Below are 17899 nucleotides of genomic sequence, written 5' to 3'. Positions count from 1 at the left end.
GGGCTCGGAACCTTTCATGCCACAACAAGAGAGCCGGGCTGCTGCAACGACTGAAGCCACTAGACAGCCAGCGTGCTGCTGAAGCTGGTGCGCTGCCCCAAGAGTCCATGCACCACAACAAAGATCCTACATGACATGATGAAGCTCTGAGGGGCCACAACTAGGACCCGAAGCAGCCAAATAAATGTAAGTTAATTAATTAAAAAAGTTAACCTTAATACATAGCTAAAAATCATAATCTTTACTCCAAAAAGGAAAAAAATCTGACAGAGGAACTGTGATCTTTTCACAACATATAACTGTGCCTTCAAAGCCTTTGGGCCCAAGCACTTTTTTGTTTCAATGAGATAACAGATTTATATCAATAGTTAGAGATATTTTACTTACTTTCAAATATACTATCTGGTCTTGCAAAATAAACATATTCAAAGATGCAGAAAGCCATTGCGTTTCCTTCAGACCTTGGTATAATATCAAGAGTTTGGATTTTATGTCTGGATATCTCCACAATTTCTCCAGGCAAGACTTCACGGTAATATCTTGGGAAACAATGTTAAAGGAGACTTGAAGTAAACCAGTCCTTAAGGCTAATATCTATTATAAAGAACACAGAGTCCCTTTCCTTATAATGGAAAAAGGGTTCAGTTTAATATAAAGTCTATTGGCTTAAAAAAGACAGTATTCCTTCAACAGTAATTTCTATAAATCTGCTACCCTACACTTGAATTTAGAATTTTAAAAAATAAAAGTCCTGCATTTTATTGATTTGTAACAGAATGAAGGTTAAAGAGAACATTTTTATCCTGGCTTAAATTTTTTTGCTCTTAACTATTCCTTGTTGAGGAGATTCTTCCTTTCTAAAATAGGTCTCACGGTATTTTGAAAACAAGATCCCAGTTCCAGGATGAGAAGGTACTACTGGCACGTTAGGGTTTCCCTAGTGGTTCTGTGTAAAGAATCTGCCTGCCAATGCAGGAGACATGGATTCGATCTCTGGGTTAGGAAGATGCCCTGGAGAAGGAAATGGCAATCCCCTCCAGTATTCTTGCCTGGGAAATCCCAAGGACATAGAAGCCTGGTGGGCTACAGTCTATGGGTTCACAGAAGTCAGACATGACTTAGCAACTAAACCAGGACATTAATGTTAGTGCAACTGCTGAGCACAATGTACAAAAGAAACTGCATTTAAAAGCATGTGTTTTGGCAGACATTAGAAGCAAAACTTTCATGTAAAAATTTTTTTAATTGACATGGAAAAGTTGTTACGCTGAATGCTACAAAATTTACCTTGCACCGATAGATAAAAAGCTACAAGATTCTGAAGACACCACCCATCCTTCCGTTTCTGATGTTTTTTTTCCTGTAAATCACAAGACAATCAATTCAGTTATTGAATTCAAGAAATTTAAAAGAGGCTACCTATTTTAGGAGAACAGTTAAACACCAATTTTATAAACAAAAGAACTCATACACTATCCATGACTATGACTTTAAGAACTCTTCATTTGACTAGTGCCAAAGATAAGATTACAAGCTTCCTATAAACAAAATGATTTCATGGCTTGAATAAGACATCTGACAAGTCAAAAAGAAAATCACTGAAATCATACTGCACAAATGAAAAAGCTGGGCAAAGGATATGAATAGGCCGTTCAGGCAGGACAAAACAGGAATGCCCATTAAATGTATTAAAAGTGGCTCATCCTCAGAAATACTCAAGGAAATGTACTTTAAAAACTAAGTGCCAAGACTTCCCTGGCAGTCCAGTGGTTTAAAAGTTGGTGCTTCCAATACAAGGAGTACGAGTTCGGTTACTGATCAGGGAACTAAGATCCCACGTCCTACCTGGAGTGACTAAAAAAGAGGAAAAAACTAAGTGCCACTTTTTTCTTTTTTACCTAGCTTTTTTATTCAATAAGTTCCTAATACCTAAAGATTTCAGGGTGTGCCAACAGTAGGACAATGACTTGGAAAAGCATTATGAAATTATTGTATTTCTTTTGACGTTCATTACCTTTATCATTTATATCAGAAATAGGAATAAGGCGACCAATGCATAAAGGACGATTTCCATAGGGATCTCGGACTGCATAAATCACATCTTTGTGCATTATAAGCAGAGAATATGCTGTGGGTGCTTCCTTCATTAAATTTTTAATCCTGCAATCAGTTAAATAATTCAATGAATAATTTTCATTATAAACGCATGCAAGACAAAGGTCTCATTATCACAGCTGCAAGCTCAGTCTACTTTTATAATTACCTAGCTACCCAGTCTGGGGTGTCATCTTGTTCCTGAGGAGGGGTATAAGCCAGTAGCTGGGTGATCATTTCACTATCAGAACTTGTTGACAGACCAATACCATGACGCAGAAGCTATTTAGAAAGGAGAAAAGTCATAATCAATAGAGGAGAAACTTCACCTCACCCTTCACCCAAGAGCCTGCCATCACAGAAAGAGATCAGATATTGTGTGGATGCTGTTATGAAATCCTGCATTCTACCAATGGTAGGTATATATATCTAATAATATACTAATAATATACTGTATATCTACTGCTGGAGGCAATGGGAAGTCTCTGAAGCTTTTCAAACAGGGGGATAAAAAAGTGCTTTAGGAGGTATACAGGAAAGCCTTTGAAAACGAAGTTTGGAGGAATGTAGACCTGCAGTAAGTAGGTGGGGAGGCAGATGGGGACGGCATGAGGGTTTGGGATTGTGGTTCTAACTTTTTCAGTCCACTCCTGACAAACAGGACACATTCCCGTAAGAGTGGCACACTGCGGTAGGGACTTTCAGCCCAGGTTTGCTGGCGGTGGTGATGGTGGCTACCTACCCTCACTGATCAGCCCCGATGCAGTGAAACGTGCTGAGATGAAGCTGAGTACCTGCCTAAGAGGCTAGGTCTAGAAATAATGAACAAGGTGTTGTTTATAATTGAACTTTTGGTGGTGATCTCTAAAGAGTGAGTTTTAAAATAATTTTTACTTCATATTCATATTTTTGATTTAATAAAAAATTTGTTTTCATTTGGTAGCAAAAAACTTTATTATTACAATGACAATGCCAGAGCCTAAGAAGAGGGTAGGACAAAGTTCTGGGAATAAATCAGTTTTCCAAATCACTATTCCAAAACAATGCATCAGAATCACCTCAGGAGCATATTACACTGCAGATTAAGCCACCTCATTCCCACCCCAGACTCTGGGGGGAATATCTTAGAATTTGTAATGAGAACAAGTACTCTGGGTAATTCTGTTACAGTTGTCCTTTGCAATTAGGTAACAGGTGGCAACAACAAGATAATATACTTTACCAAGATCCTCCATACTTCTTTTCAATAATTTATCACAATCATGAAAAAAGCATTAAAAAAAAACACCCTTACCTTTTTCCTTAAGCGCGCAGCATTAACTAATTCGCCATTATGTGCCACAGCTATTTTTCCATGAAGTGTTTCAACAACAAAGGGCTGGCAATTTTCTAATTCACAGTTTCCTGTTGTGGCATACCTTGTGTGTCCAATTCCAAGATTTGAAGTATATAATTTCTTCAAATTGTCTTCAGTAAATACGTGATTTACAAGACCCATTCCCTTGCAAAGTCAAAATAAAAGCTCATCTTAGGAAAAAAAACACTAGTAGCACTGTTATTGGAGAAGGCAACGGCACCCCACTCCAGTACTCTTGCCTGGAGAATCCCATGGATGGAGGAGCCTGGTAGGCTGCAGTCCATGGGGTCGCTAAGAGTCGGACACGACTGAGCGACTTTACTTTCACTTTTCACTTTCATGTATTGGAGAAGGAAATGGTGACCCACTCCAGTGTCCTTGCCTGCAGAATCCCAGGGACAGGGGAGCCTGGTGGGCTGCCGTCTGTGGGGTCGCACAGAGTTGAACATGACTGAAGCGACGCAGCAGCAGCAGCACTATTATAAGCTTCTGCTCAGACAATTCCAAATTAGAAAATGAAGTTCACTTAATTTCCCTGTGCTTCAGAATTCTAATCTTTAAAAAAAAAAAAAAAAAACTAACCTAATTGTAAGAACTGTAAAGCATTAAAATATATATCTGTGGTGGAATTCATATAACAAAATTAATCATGCTTGTTCTATAAGATTGTTGTTTAGTCACTAAGTCGTGTCTGACTCTTTTGCCATCTCATGGACTGTAGCCCTCCAGGCTCCTCTCTCCATGGAATTCTCCAGGCAAGAATACTGGAATGGGTAGCCAACCCCTTCTCCAGTGGATCTTCCTGACCCAGGGATTGAACCCGAGTCTGCTGCACTGCAGGCAGATTCTTTACCTACTGAGTCACCTGTTTCATATGATGCTGCTAAGTCACTTCAGTTGTGTCCGACTCTGTGCGACCCCAGAGACGGCAGCCCACCAGGCTCCCCTGTCCCTGGGATTCTCCAGGCAAGAACACTGGAGTGGGTTGCCATTTCCTTCTCCAATGCATGAAAGTGAAAAGTGAAAGTGAAGTCACTCAGTCATGTCCAACTCTTAGCAACCCCATGGACGGTAGCCCACCAGGCTCCTCTGTCCATGGGATTTTCTAGGCAAGAGAACTGGAGTGGGGTGCCATTGCCTTCTCCGTTTCATATGATACTTCTTGATAAAACATTGAAGAACAGATGTACTAAGTGGTAACATCTGTCAACTATAATCAACTAAATTATAATTTTAAATTCAAAGTATGTTAAAGTATTCAAATAAATGATAACTTGTCTGAGTCAATCTAGCAAATTATCACTGGGAGAGAAATGCACCATAGAAGAACAAATAAAAACGTTGACCCTTGAACAATACAGCTTGGACTGCACAGGTCCACTTATTCATGGATTTTTTTTTTTCCAATAAATATATCAGAAAAAAATTTTTGGAGATTAGCAATGATATAAAAATACAGTGAGCCATGTAGCCTAGAGTAAAAAATTTAAGAAACTGAGTATGTCATGGATGCATAAAATATTTGTAGATACTAATCTATTTTATCATTTACTACCATAAAAATATACAGAAACCTATTATAAAATGTTAACATTTATCAAAACTTATGCACACAAAAAACACAAACCATAACTGGTGCTATCTGCTTTTTCAAGAAATGTAAACAAGCATAAGGGTGCAGTATTAAGTAACTGCATAAAATGAACTGTAGTCCATACTGCACTACTGAAATTATTTTGGAGCCACCTCCTGTTAATATTGTGGGGAGTTCAAGTGTTGCAAGTATCCACTTGAATGCAAGTATGCCATCTGATGTTAATCACCTCTGGGTGAGCCACTCATCTCTACATTAAGTTGCTTATTGTAGTGAAAAGTCTCCTCTCCCAGTTATTGAGTATTTTTCTTCGTGTTCAGTGCAATACTGTAAACCTTGAATGACACCACAGGACTCATACAAAGTGACACTGGTGACACTGGAAGTGCTCTCAAGAAGTAAAGCCGTGACTTTACAAGAAAAAGTTGCATTGCTTGAGGTCTCCTGTAGATTGTGGCCTACAGCTGTGGTGGCCCTGCCATTTCAAGATAAATGAATCCAGCATAAAGACCATTGTAAAAAAAAAAGAAAGGGAAACATATGAAGCCATTGTTGCAGCTATACCAGCTGGCACAAACACTATGTACTTTTTGTAAAACACTCTTTTATCTCATATTGAAAATGCAGCTCTTAGGTGGGTTCAGGATCGCTGTAAGAAAGGCATACCTATTTAATAAGATTTGAGAAAAAGTGTAGTTATTTAAATGATGACAAGGCAAAAGGAAGGTGAAGGATCTAAAGCTGGAGAATTAAATGTCAGTGAAGGACGGGTGGAGATTTTTAGGGAGAAGTTTGGCTTAAAAAACATCAAGATTTAAGGCCAGAAAGGATGGACTAACTCTCTGGTTTTATGCAAATGCAGTAGTGTTTATAATTAGGACTGCCCTTATCTACAAGTTTCGAGCCCCTGAACCTTGAAGGGAAAGGATAAACAGCAGCTGCTAGTCTTCTAACTCATGATTGAACCATAAAGCTTGCACAACATGAACTCTTTTTCTGGATTGGTACCATTCACTGATGCTTTATTCCTGAAGTCAGGAAGTACCCTGCCAGTAAAGCACTGCTTTTTAAAGTTCTGTTGATATTGGGCAATGCCCTTGGCTACTCAGAACCCTGTAAGTTCAACAGTGTTGAAGCCAAGTGGCTGAAGTGATCTGCTTGCTCCCAAACATGACATCTCTCATTCAGCCTCGATGTCAGGGGATCATAAGGACTTTCAAGGCTCATTACACATGGTACTCTATGGAAAGGACTGTCAGTGCCATGGAAGACAACCCCAACAGAAAGAATGGCATGAAAGTCTGAAAGAATTACACCACTGAAGATGCCACTGTCGTTATTAAAAAAGCTGTAAAAGCCATCAAGCCTGAGACAATAAATCCATGCCAGAGAAAACTGTGTCCAGAGGTTGTGCATGACTTCACAGGATTTACAATAGAACTAATCAAGGAAATCACAAAAGAGATTGTGGATATGGCAAAAAATTAAAAATAACTGATGGAGATGAGTGCTTTTGAACCAGTGCCAGGTGACGAGGAAGAAAACATGAAGAAAGCAGTGCCAGAAAACAAACTGACATCAGACAGTCCAGCAGAAGGGTTCTGATTGTTTAAGACTGCTTTTGACTTATTTTACGATATAGACCTTTCTAAGGGCACTAAACTAAAGCAAAGGGTAGAAGGATGGTATTGTACAGAAACATGTTTAGAGAAGTAAAAAACCAAGTAAGTGAGACAGAAACTATGATGTATCCATCAAGCTACACCCGGTGTGCCTTCCTCTCCTGCCTCCCCTCCCACCTCCACTATCTCCTTCCACATCCGAGACAGCAAAACCAACCTCTCCTCAGCCCACTCATCATGAACGAGGACTACTAGGATGAAGAACTTTATGATGATCCACTTCAATTTAATGAACAGTGATTAATCATCATATTGTACAGTTAATAAAGTTATCTTACTGTGGACTGAGCGACTTCACTTTCACTTTTCACGTTCATGCATTGGAGAAGGAAATGGCAACCCACTCCAGTGTTCTTGCCTGGAGAATCCCAGGGACGGGGGAGCCTGGTGGGCTGCCGTCTATGGGGTCGCACAGAGTCGGACACGACTGAAGTGACTTAGCAGCAGCAGCATTGTGGATGTGTGAGAGGCTTTGTGTGAAAATCTAATAACTATATGGTGAAAACCATATGGACATTTTTGTGTCAGTACCATCACCGTCACCTAAGCAGTCCATGTGTAGAACATTATGTGCAAGACTGGTGTTAAAGTGGATAGCCCATCCTTACACTGGCATAAAGTAATGATATTTTATAACAATTCACTTATTAGTAGTGTATAGGCTAGGCAACCAAAAAGCAATCATATTGTTATTTCTTTGTTATCAATGTATGAATTGTTATACCCTAAACAGGAATTTTTTCACATTATCTTTTCATTTTCGAGGTCTATGTTAGCAATACATATACCGTCCACAGTGTTCTGTACCAACTTAAGACTATACTAACATAGATACCGACAACTTACATTATAAACAGTCAACATAAGCTTATTGTATCAACAAAGACAGTACTGTACTGTAATTTCTATTCCTTATGATTTTAATAATATTTTCTTTTCTCTAGCTTACTTTATTGTAGAACACTATATATAATACATATGACATACAAAATATGTTCCTATACTGTTAAAGGATCAACTATGTTTCTACATACAAATTATTTTTATTCAAAGTCCCCCCCCCCTATATATTAGCTGTCTTCTGACTATTGTTACTTTTATCATCAACACTTTTCAATGTTTAAATATACCTTGTGTGTTTTGAATGTGGGTACGGAATTGCCATCACTGGTCACGATACCAGCACTCTCCTGACCCCTGTGAAGATAAAAAGGTGTCAAACTGTTAAATTTACCCCATTGATCAATTTCTTAATGGATCTTACGGAACATGCTTTTCTCAATAACATCCACGAACTCAGTCTGACACATTAAATGCCACTAGCACCAGTGCCACTTCCACTCAGGATGATGACAATGATTAGAAGAGCAGATGAGACTGAGTTATGACTAATAAGCCAGGCACTGTCTTAAGCATGTATACGAATGATCCAATTTATTAGGCTTTCAAAACAATCCAACGAAGTAGTAACTATGATTACTATTCACATTTTACAGATAAGGACAACACTAAAGAAACAGAATTAACTCATCCAGTATCACACAGAGAATGGTGGCATGGCCAAGATTAGGACACAGACAACCTGACTTCAGACCCTGTGCTTGTAACCTCTTTAATAGGTGACCTCTAAATAAGGTTGAGTATGTAGATAAAAATTAAAAGCCCCAAATAAAATAGCAGGTAAAATGTTTGTGGGTACTGGAATCATTACATTTTTTTGTTTTGTTTTGCTTTTTTGCACTTCCCAAATTTCTTCTGACAAATAACTATCTCTTTTTTCATCAGAAAACAAATGCTGCTTCAAAAAGCCCTAAGCTGATCAGGCACTCTGTATCTCATTTCCTGACTTAATGCTATTAGGTGAGAATACAGAGAAAGCCAGAAGCTAGGTTTCTAGCTCAGTAGGGTAACACACTGGTAAGACTTTAAAGGATCTGAACCACAGTGGAGTATAAACTCAAAAGATAAACTAAAACCTCCACTACTTAACAATTTTTAGTAGTTCTGAACAAGTGCTATAAATACTAGATGTTTGTTAACAAATTTTTGTTCCAAAGAATATGTATCAGGGTAGAAATAAAAGTAAATCTCTACCATATATACATTAACAATTACTAACATGATTTATTTGGTACAAAGGATCTTTTCTAAAATTATAATAGGCATTTTAATGACAAGAGAAACTACAAAATTAAATGCATTTGCAAAGTAAAAAATCTAGAAAATTAAAAGTGAAGTAATTTTGCTAAATTACCAATGCATTACATACTATGAACTATTATGCTGAAAACAGACATGCATAATACTATACATCCTATACAACTGAATAATTTGTGACTTAAGATTAATTTATTTGGTGAAATCATGTGGTCTTTGGTTAACCAATGTCAGAAGAACTAAGTGATTCATATCAGAGGGAAAAAAAATAACCTTAGTCACAAACCTTTGTGGCAGAAAGAACCTCTGCCAACCATTTCCAAAACAAACAAGCAAAAAATCAACAATCATATACTAAATTAGAAATAAACAAACACAAAAAAGGTTTTCTTTCCTTTTTGTCTCAAGGGTAATTTGTTCTTTAAAGCTGAAATGAGTAACCTTAGGGATCCTTTAGGTCCAGGCTTCTTTAATCAGGAAGCCTGCTTATTTGGCAGTTTCTCAAGTTACTCCCCTAGGGCAGCTTGAACCAGTTAAACTAGATCCTTTCAGCTCTTCACAGCTTATTGACAACCAGCCGTCTGGTTTCCTAGGAAACAAAACCTTGGCTAGAAATAGTGAATCATTTCCAGGTCACTTTCAACATGGAGAGTGGAGCAGGAAAGCACTGGACTGAGGAAGAGGTTAAAGCTTTGCTAAGTGTCTGGGCAGAAAAAAATATACGAAAACAACTTTATGGAACACTGAGAAATAAAGGAATATTTATTTACATTGCTAAAAGGCTGCGAGCACTAGGAGTATACAGAGATTGGAAACAGTGCCGGGCAAAGTACAAAAATCTCAAATATGAATACAGAACAGTTAAATATGCCCTCAACTCTGGAGACAGCTCTAAAACTATGAAGTTCTTCCATGATTTGGATGCCATCCTGCAGTATGAACCTGCCACACCATTAACAGAGGAAGATGCAAATGACAGGTGCCTGGCAACGCTGAGCCCAAGTGCAGTCCCAGAGACCACCGAAGGTAAAAAGAAAAAGTACCATTCTTTTGTTTTTACCTAACAAACCGTAAGAGAACCAGACTTCTGAGTTCATATGATAAATATAGCCTGAAATATCAAGGGTGAGAAAAACAACTGACCTGTATGTATATGCTATTTTGCACAAGGTAAAAAATTAATTTTAAAAAATAATTGAAATAATGCCACCATTCAAAAAATCTGTAAAATAAAAAAAAACAAACACATTAAAATGGTACCAACTGTTAATGCCAACTGCTCCTTACTCATGTCTGATATGGTTTTTGGAAAATGGCTTGGGTTCTGAAAGTATTTTTAATCTTAATTTTATGAGTACTGAAAAAAATATATTAGGTATTGCTCAACTGTTGTTTTCCCAGGTCCAAAATAAGACAGAACTTTCTGCTCTATATTAATGTTCCCACTTGCCTAAATTTATAAACAAAAGCACTAAAATACTAGTAACTGATAAAAATGTCATTACTAGTTTAGAAGAACGTCTCCATTTTAACAGAAAGTAAAACAAATAGATTTGATAGGTTAAATTATTTATGTTTAAATGATTTAAATACTGACATACCTTGAGGATATTGTGCGTTGGGTTCTAGATCTCTGCAATAAAGCAAATATCCCAACAAAGCCAAGTCATACAGACTTTTGGACAGGAAAGCCTGGCGTGCTGCCATGGGGTTGCAAAGAGTCGGATATGACTGACAGGCTGAACTGAACTGAGTGTATATAAAATTTATATTACACTATACTGTAGTCTAAAAAATTGTACATACCTTAATTAAAAAATACTTCATTGCTACAAAACACTATCATTTGAGTTAACAGTGAGTTGTAGTAGTTTTCATTAAAAAAAAAAAATTTATTTTGGCTGCACCAGGTCTTACTTGCTGCACTCATTATCTTTGATAGTTGCAGCATGTGAACCCTTAGTTTCAGCAGATGGGATCTAGTTCTCTGACCTGGGATGGAACCAGCCCCCCAGCCACTGAACCACCAGAAGTCCCAGAGTTGCTATTTTTAGGGCAGAGTTGTTTAGTTCAAAATCTGTGCTGTTGTGTGTGCTGAGTTGTTCAGCTGTGTCAAAATCTGTGGTATCTACTGTCATTTCCCCCTTATATATGGTATAATCTACTACCTCTTCCCTGCTGCACAGCTTGTGGGGTCTTAGTTCCCGAACCAGGGACTGAACCTAGGCCCCAGCAGTGAAAGAGCCAAGGCCTAACCACTGGGACACCAGGGAATTTCCTACAACCAATTATTTTTTATGCAATTTAAAATGATCCCAGTAGGATAGACTACCAGAAGTTCAATTTCTGGTCAACGTGTAGGGTATGATTACTTTGAAACCTATTACTAAAGTAACTTCTTTCCAAAAGAACTGTACTTTAACAATGAAACTGTACCTTTTGTAGAAGGGGGGGTGGGGGGAGACTTTGCTGATTTAATAAATAATGGAGTATGCTCATCTGGGGCTTCCCTGGTGGCTCTGTGGTAAAGAATCTGCCTGCAATGCAGGAGACCAGGGTTTGATCCCTAATTGGGAAGATCCCTTGGAGAAGAAAATGGCAACCCACTCCAGTATTCTTGCCTGGAGAATTCCATGGACAGAGGAGCTTGGTGGGCTACAGTCCATGGGGTCACAAAGAGTTGGACACGACTGAGCGACTAACACTTATTTACTTACTACGCTAATCTAATAAATGCATAGCCACATATAACAGTGTATGCAATCAATAACTGTTTACTTTGCATTTGTTTAATTAAAAGTGCTGTGGAACATTTTATATATATTTATTCAATTTTATGAACTGACTGTTCATGTCAGTTAAGGTCTTAGAAAAATTTGCATGACCTCCTTTCACCTTACAATTTTGGCTGATTTTTATTTCGCCCACAAAAGTCAAAAGTTTTAACATAGTCAAATAGCTTCTTTTCTAAGGCTTTAAGTGAAGTGAAGTGAAAATCGCTCAGTCATGTCTGACTCTTTGCGACCCCATGGACCATACAGTCCATGAAATTCTCCAGGCAAGAATATTGGAGTGGGTAGCCTTTCCCTTCTCCAGGGAATCTTGCCAACCCAGGGATCAAACCCAGAGCTCCCACATTGCAGGCGGATTGTTTACCAGCTGAGCCACAAGGGAAGCCCTTCTAAGACTTAGAGAGCCCTTCTTTCTCCAATTCTGATTCATTTATGACATCTTCTGGTTTTTCCAAGGTGGAACCAGCAAAATTTTTATTGGTGTATGGTAAAAAGAAGGCAAGGAAATGAATGTGTGTTTTCTACTGTTGGGATCAACCTGTTTCATGCAAGTGGTCCTCTTTCAAGGACAGAGGATCTGGTCCCTTTTGTTAGGTAGCAGGTAGCCTGACTAAGCCTTGGGAAAGGACTCTAAGAGGCTTCATCTTCTAAAAACTATAATCATCCTCAATCTCAGAATACCTTTGGCCTACTGCTTCTGTATCACATTCCTTCAATGACCAATTTCCACTCTTTCCCTTTTCTTACTGTATACAAATGCATTAAGAATAATGATTTAAGGGTTTCGATTTAAAATCTCCACCGTGTGGGTCCCCTGCACACAATTTTGGGATTCTTGCTAGGAACGATCAACCTGAGGGAAAAAAATTTCCTGAAGAAGGTGGAGAGAGGTATTTCTTTTTTGCCCCCACCTGTATGTTCAGCTCTAAGACCTTTTCAATAAACAGAAGCAGGCCCTAAAGCAGATAAAAGAATAGTAAGCCCTACCTTTCCTTGCTGTTCTCATCAAGCTCAGTCGATAAATTACCTGAGGATGTCAGTATCTTTTCTTCTTCTCTCTAAAGAGAGTTCTTATGTAATTTAAGATTTTTATTTTCCATATTCCCAACTAAATCAAAAACATTCCCTAACTGCAACTTAGCCTCAAATAATTGTGAAACTCAACTTTAAAATGACGATTTTTAAAATCATGTGCATGTGCTTTGTGCTAAGTCGCTTCAGTCATGTCTGACTCTGTGTGACTCCATGGACTGTAGCCCACCAGGCTCCCCTGTCAAATGGGATTCTCAAGGCAAGAATACTGGAGTGGGTTGCCATGCCCTCCTCCAGGGGATCTTCCCAACCCAGGGATTGAACCCATGTTTCTTATTGTCTCCTGTACTGGCAGGTGGGTTCTTTACCACTAGTGCCACCCGGGAAGCCCTTTTAAATTTATGTAACTCTGCCACTTTAATTGAATTACGGGCTTCCTTTGTAGCTCAGTCGGTAAAGAATCTGCCTGCAATGTAGGAGACCTGGGTTTGATTCCTGGGTCGGGAAAATTCCCTCAAGAAGGATATGGCAACCCACTCTAGTATTCTTTCCTGGAGAATCCCATGGACAGAGGAGCCTGGTAGGTTCCCAGTTCATGGGGTTGCAAAAGTAGGACACAACTTAGCGACTAAACCACCATGCCACTTGAAATCATTGAGACTTCCCTTATTTTTCACTTTTCTCTTTTAATGTAAGAATCCCCAATATAATCTTTAAGATGATAAACAGTATTCCTTTTCTTATTCTTTAATGGAATACCTTGTAATTATAGTGGTAAATAGTGATTTTAAATGAATGTTTGTGATATTAAAATCATACCTAACATTTGATCTCATTCATGTAAAATATAATGCTAATTCTGTTAGTAAAACAGCATTAGAAAAACATGGGAGAAGGCAATGGCACCCCACTCCAGTATTCTGGAAAATCCCACGGACGGAGGAGCCTGGTGGGCTGCAGTCCACGGGGTCGCCAAGAGTTGGACACGACTGAAGCGACTTAGCAGCAGCAGCAGAAAAACATATAGAAATGATATAATCAAGAAGGGACATCTTCATCTTTTAAGGTTGGCAGGGTTCTTTTACTTTATCACATTGCAGGATTTCTCTTTCACATTACAGTATCACTTAAAGGGCCTACTATGTTGAGGCACCTAAAATACAAAAATGAAAAAATATCTCACTTTAAAGACATAGTTTAACTTGAAAACTAACTGTGACCATCCTCAGAAAGTTCAATGCTTGGGGATGCTCAAAATGTCAGAACAGAGTGGAGGAAGTTAGATTTCTCTTTATATATACAGATATTTAAACCATATTATACCACTATTTTAAAAAACATCTATCATAAATCTATGCTCCTTCATGAATATGATCACATTCAACTAAAACTATTAGTGTTATCAGTTGTTAATCCAATTTTAATTTTCCTTGGCACTTATTTCTAAAAGTAATTCTCTCTTTTCAGGCAAAATGTCAGTTACATCAGAAGACAAGGAAGACATCTCAGGAAATCCTTTACTTTTGGTTTCTCAAGTCAGACCAATGGAACTAGGTAGGTCTGGTACAGGCTGCTCAAAAATATAATGAAACTGATCTATATCAAATTGGAAAGTAAGACTGACATCAAATCTGAGAAAATGGGTAATTTTTTCCCGGTAGAAATACTTTGGAAATATTAGCTTCAAATCCCCAGTCTTTATGCTTTAAATATAGTAAGGAATCTGATGGCCAAAATTACACATAGTAAGTGTGGTACTTAATATTTGATGAGCATATGACTTCAGCTATCCTGGAGGCTAAGAAAAGTAGAACTTTACATATGAAAGTAAATAATATAAAATCCATAATGAAGTCAAGGATGATTTTATTCACCCAAAAAGTCAACATAAGTCCCATTCTTGCTTATAAATTCTTACTGCAAGTTAATGCAAGTGAGGAAAAGTGCTCACTTGATTTAAGATGAAAAACATCTTAAATTTAAAACATCTTTAAAAATTTTTTAAATAAGAACATCTTAAAATTAAATTAACATTTAAGATGAAAACCATCTTAAAACAAAGACATTAAACACAGCACAAAATAAAACACCTCCGTACCCAGGTAAATACTATGGTATTCTTTTTTTAATGACTAATGTTATAGATGCTGAGGTCCAAACCACCTTTTTATTAAACATGAAATCTGAGTAAAATAATATGGTTGTGAAATAACTAATATAATGTCAAGAAATGTCTTTATCGTAAAATGAGTTGCAAAACTGTGCAGAGATCTAACACAAAGTTATTAAAGGATTTATAACTAAGTGGAGACATTCTGCCTAATGCATTATGAAATTTCTGGCACATTTCATTAAAAGGATATAATACTTCTCTTAAAATGGCATTTGGTCTTTAACCAATGGGACATCTTTTATATTCACAAAGAGTTAAGAAGCACCGATTATTAATGTGCTTCTTCTAAGTCCTTCATTCATGAATAGTCTTGGCTCTCAATCCTGAACTGCACACTAGAATCACAATCTGGGGATAAAGGATGGGGGCAGTAGTGTATAAAGGCTTCCCCAGGAGATTCTGACATGGAGCAAATAGAAATCATTAGATACAGAAAAGGCATGGGGAGGAAATAAATTGCTCACACTTATGGAAAAATTGTCTTCAACAAGCTGTTTTATACATAATTATATTGCTTTAAAGAAGTAAATATTACAAAATTATATATTCAACTTTTGCTATACACTGACATTAATCCCGTATACTAAAGGAGCAGAATGGAAGAGAAAGAAATGCTAAAGAAGAAAGATGATCAAGATGTAACTAATTAAAAATACAACTTTATTAAACTCAGTCACCATCACAATAAGGAACAGATTCACGTTCTGTACTTTGATTTCCCAACTAGTTTAAGACAAAAGCTACATTATAATTTGCATTCCATTTCCCATAGAGAAAATTACTGTCTTTAATAATGTTGCGTCCAATTATTTATCTTGTCTGATATATGTAAGCCATATATCCCTTTTCCTCCCCACCCAATACAGGTGACTCTACAGCAATAATGGAACCCCCTAGTAATTCAACTGTCATTCCAACTGTAGCAAATGAAGGAGGAAAACACTGGACTGTGCCAGAAGTCAGGGCTCTAATAGGCATCTGGTCTGATCAAGGAATACAACAACAACTAGAGGGAACAATGAGAAATAAAAGGATATTTGAACAAATTGCTGCCAAGCTTCAGAAACTTGGAATAGAGAGAGATTGGAAGCAGTGCAGAACAAAGTACAAAAACTTAAAACATGAATACAAGATTGTAAGAACGGCTAGAGACCTAGGCACGGCTAAAAGCATGAAGTTTTTTACTGAGTTGGATGCTATCCTGGGACACAAGAAAACAGAAAACTCACAACAGGAATGCCAAGATGAAGAGCAAGCCACAGGATGTGCCCATGTAAAGATGGAAGAGGATCAGACAGGTAGGAAAGCAAAGAAAAGTAATCTTAACATCATGCTACCATATAGAAAAAGGTCAATAACCTGAATATAGTCTAAGGTAAATGGCAACCCACTCCAGTGTTCTTGCCTGGAAAATCCCATGGACGGAGGAGCCTGGTGGGCTGCCGTCTATGGGGTTGCACAGAGTCGGACACGACTGAAGTGACTTAGCAGCAGCAGTCTAAGGTAAATAGGTTTTACTAAATGAGATTCAACAAGCTAACTGCTCAATTTATCATGAAACAGATTTCATGCAAATTTGATCAGAACACAGAATGGTACAGAGTTATACAAAACAAGGAAAGAAAATTGAATTTCTAGAAGTTTAAAAAGACCAGTTTTACAGAAGCTAAAATAAAATTCCTGATGGCAGAAATTTAAAAAAATTTTTCATATCAGTTGTGGTAAAATTGTGAGTAAACAGAAAAAGTGCATTGAAAAACTCAGAAAAATACAAAACCTGTGACCTGTGAGAATGTGAGTTCTCTGAGGACACATCATAAAATTCTTCAAAATGAGTTTAACCTAAAGAATTGAGATGCAATTTACACAAAGACATGACTGCATGAAATAAACTGCATGCGTTCTAGGCCAGGAGTCAGGAAATACAAGTTCTACCTCAGTCTCTGTGGAACTCTGAACTCAGGAGTGCCTCCTTCAGATTTGCTATGTAAAATGGTGGAATGGATGAAATGTTATTAAAGACTTCAAGTGGCCACAATGTTTCTAGATCTTAATATCAGCCTTAAATGACATAGTCTTAATTCTTTATTTTTATTCCTAATTAGAGGATAATTATTTACAATATGATGATAGTTTCTGCCATACATCAACATGAATGAAGTCCTAATTCCTAAAAGTATGAGTGGGAAAAAGAGGGAAATGACAAAAAGTTAGGATTGGGAAATGGTGGTGAGAAGTCCTAAAATGTTTCATTACAAAACAAGGAAAGAAACTGGTCTGCTAGAAAACTATACATCTCCTCCATTGAAATTAAAATGTAAAATAACTAGTGATCAAGTAGCCCAAAAGCAATGGCATGATTGTGTTCACACAGTAACTACTGGAGATGCAGGTGAACATAATCTTGTCAGTTTTATGTCAAGACCTAGTTCAGTTCAGTCAGTCAGTCAGTTCAGTCGCTCAGTTGTGTCCGACTCTGCGACCCCATGAATCGCAGCACGCCAGGCCTCCCTGTCCATCCAACTCCCGGAGTTCACTCAGACTCACGTCCATCAAGTCAGAGACGCCATCCAGTCATCTCATCCTCTGTCGTCCCCTTCTCCTCCTGCCCCCAATCCCTCCCAGTATCAGAGTCTTTTCCAATGAGTCAACTCTTCACATGAGGTGGCCAAAGTACTGGAGTTTCAGCTTTAGCATCATTCCTTCCAAAGAAATCCCAGGGCTGATCTCCTTCAGAATGGACTGGCTGGATCTCCTTGCAGTCCAAGGGACTCTCAAGAGTCTTCTCCAACACCACAGTTCAAAAGCATCAATTCTTCGGCACTCAGCTTTCTTCACAGTCCAACTCTCACATCCATACATGACCACAGGAAAAACCATAGCCTTGACTAGACGGACCTTTGTTAGCAAAGTAATGTCTCTGCTTTTGAATATGCTATCTAGGTTGGACATAACTTTTCTTCCAAGGAGTAAGCGTCTTTTAATTTCATGGCTGCAATCACCATCTGCAGTGATTTT

General features: G+C 37.9%; 2 protein-coding genes across 4 annotated transcripts in view; one reads left to right on the top strand and one right to left on the bottom strand.

Moving 5' to 3' along the window:
- Window positions 1-17899, bottom strand: part of PPAT (phosphoribosyl pyrophosphate amidotransferase) — a 41278-nt gene that overhangs the window by 6692 nt on the left and 16687 nt on the right. Inside the window, exons 1-7 of one of the 2 annotated variants that reach the window (XM_010859652.1) lie at window positions 10486-10618; window positions 7858-7924; window positions 3389-3595; window positions 2264-2376; window positions 2015-2160; window positions 1288-1360; window positions 388-539 (exon numbers count right to left, since the gene is read on the bottom strand). In XM_010859652.1, coding sequence (XP_010857954.1) covers window positions 388-539; window positions 1288-1360; window positions 2015-2160; window positions 2264-2376; window positions 3389-3592 — 688 coding nt within the window. In that variant the 5' untranslated portion in view covers window positions 3593-3595; window positions 7858-7924; window positions 10486-10618. Of the gene's footprint in view, window positions 1-387; window positions 540-1287; window positions 1361-2014; window positions 2161-2263; window positions 2377-3388; window positions 3596-7857; window positions 7925-10485; window positions 10619-17899 lie in introns of those variants that run through there. The other variant, XM_010859651.1, reaches the window with a different exon arrangement.
- The window catches only part of LOC105002829 (zinc finger and SCAN domain-containing protein 29-like), a 23657-nt gene continuing 13688 nt past the window's right edge, over window positions 7931-17899 (top strand). For both annotated transcript variants that reach the window (XM_010859653.1, XM_010859654.1), the window contains exons 1-3: window positions 7931-9910; window positions 14176-14262; window positions 15748-16179. In XM_010859653.1, the coding sequence (XP_010857955.1) occupies window positions 9529-9910; window positions 14176-14262; window positions 15748-16179 (901 nt within the window). In that variant the 5' untranslated portion in view covers window positions 7931-9528. The remainder of the gene's footprint in view (window positions 9911-14175; window positions 14263-15747; window positions 16180-17899) is intronic.

The sequence above is a fragment of the Bison bison genome, unplaced genomic scaffold, assembly GCF_000754665.1.
Source record: "Bison bison bison isolate TAMUID 2011002044 unplaced genomic scaffold, Bison_UMD1.0 scf7180017864458, whole genome shotgun sequence".
In the NCBI taxonomy this organism is placed as follows: Eukaryota; Metazoa; Chordata; class Mammalia; order Artiodactyla; family Bovidae; genus Bison; species Bison bison.
Note: the sequence above shows the minus strand (reverse complement) of the source record. Positions and strands in the feature narration are given on the sequence as shown.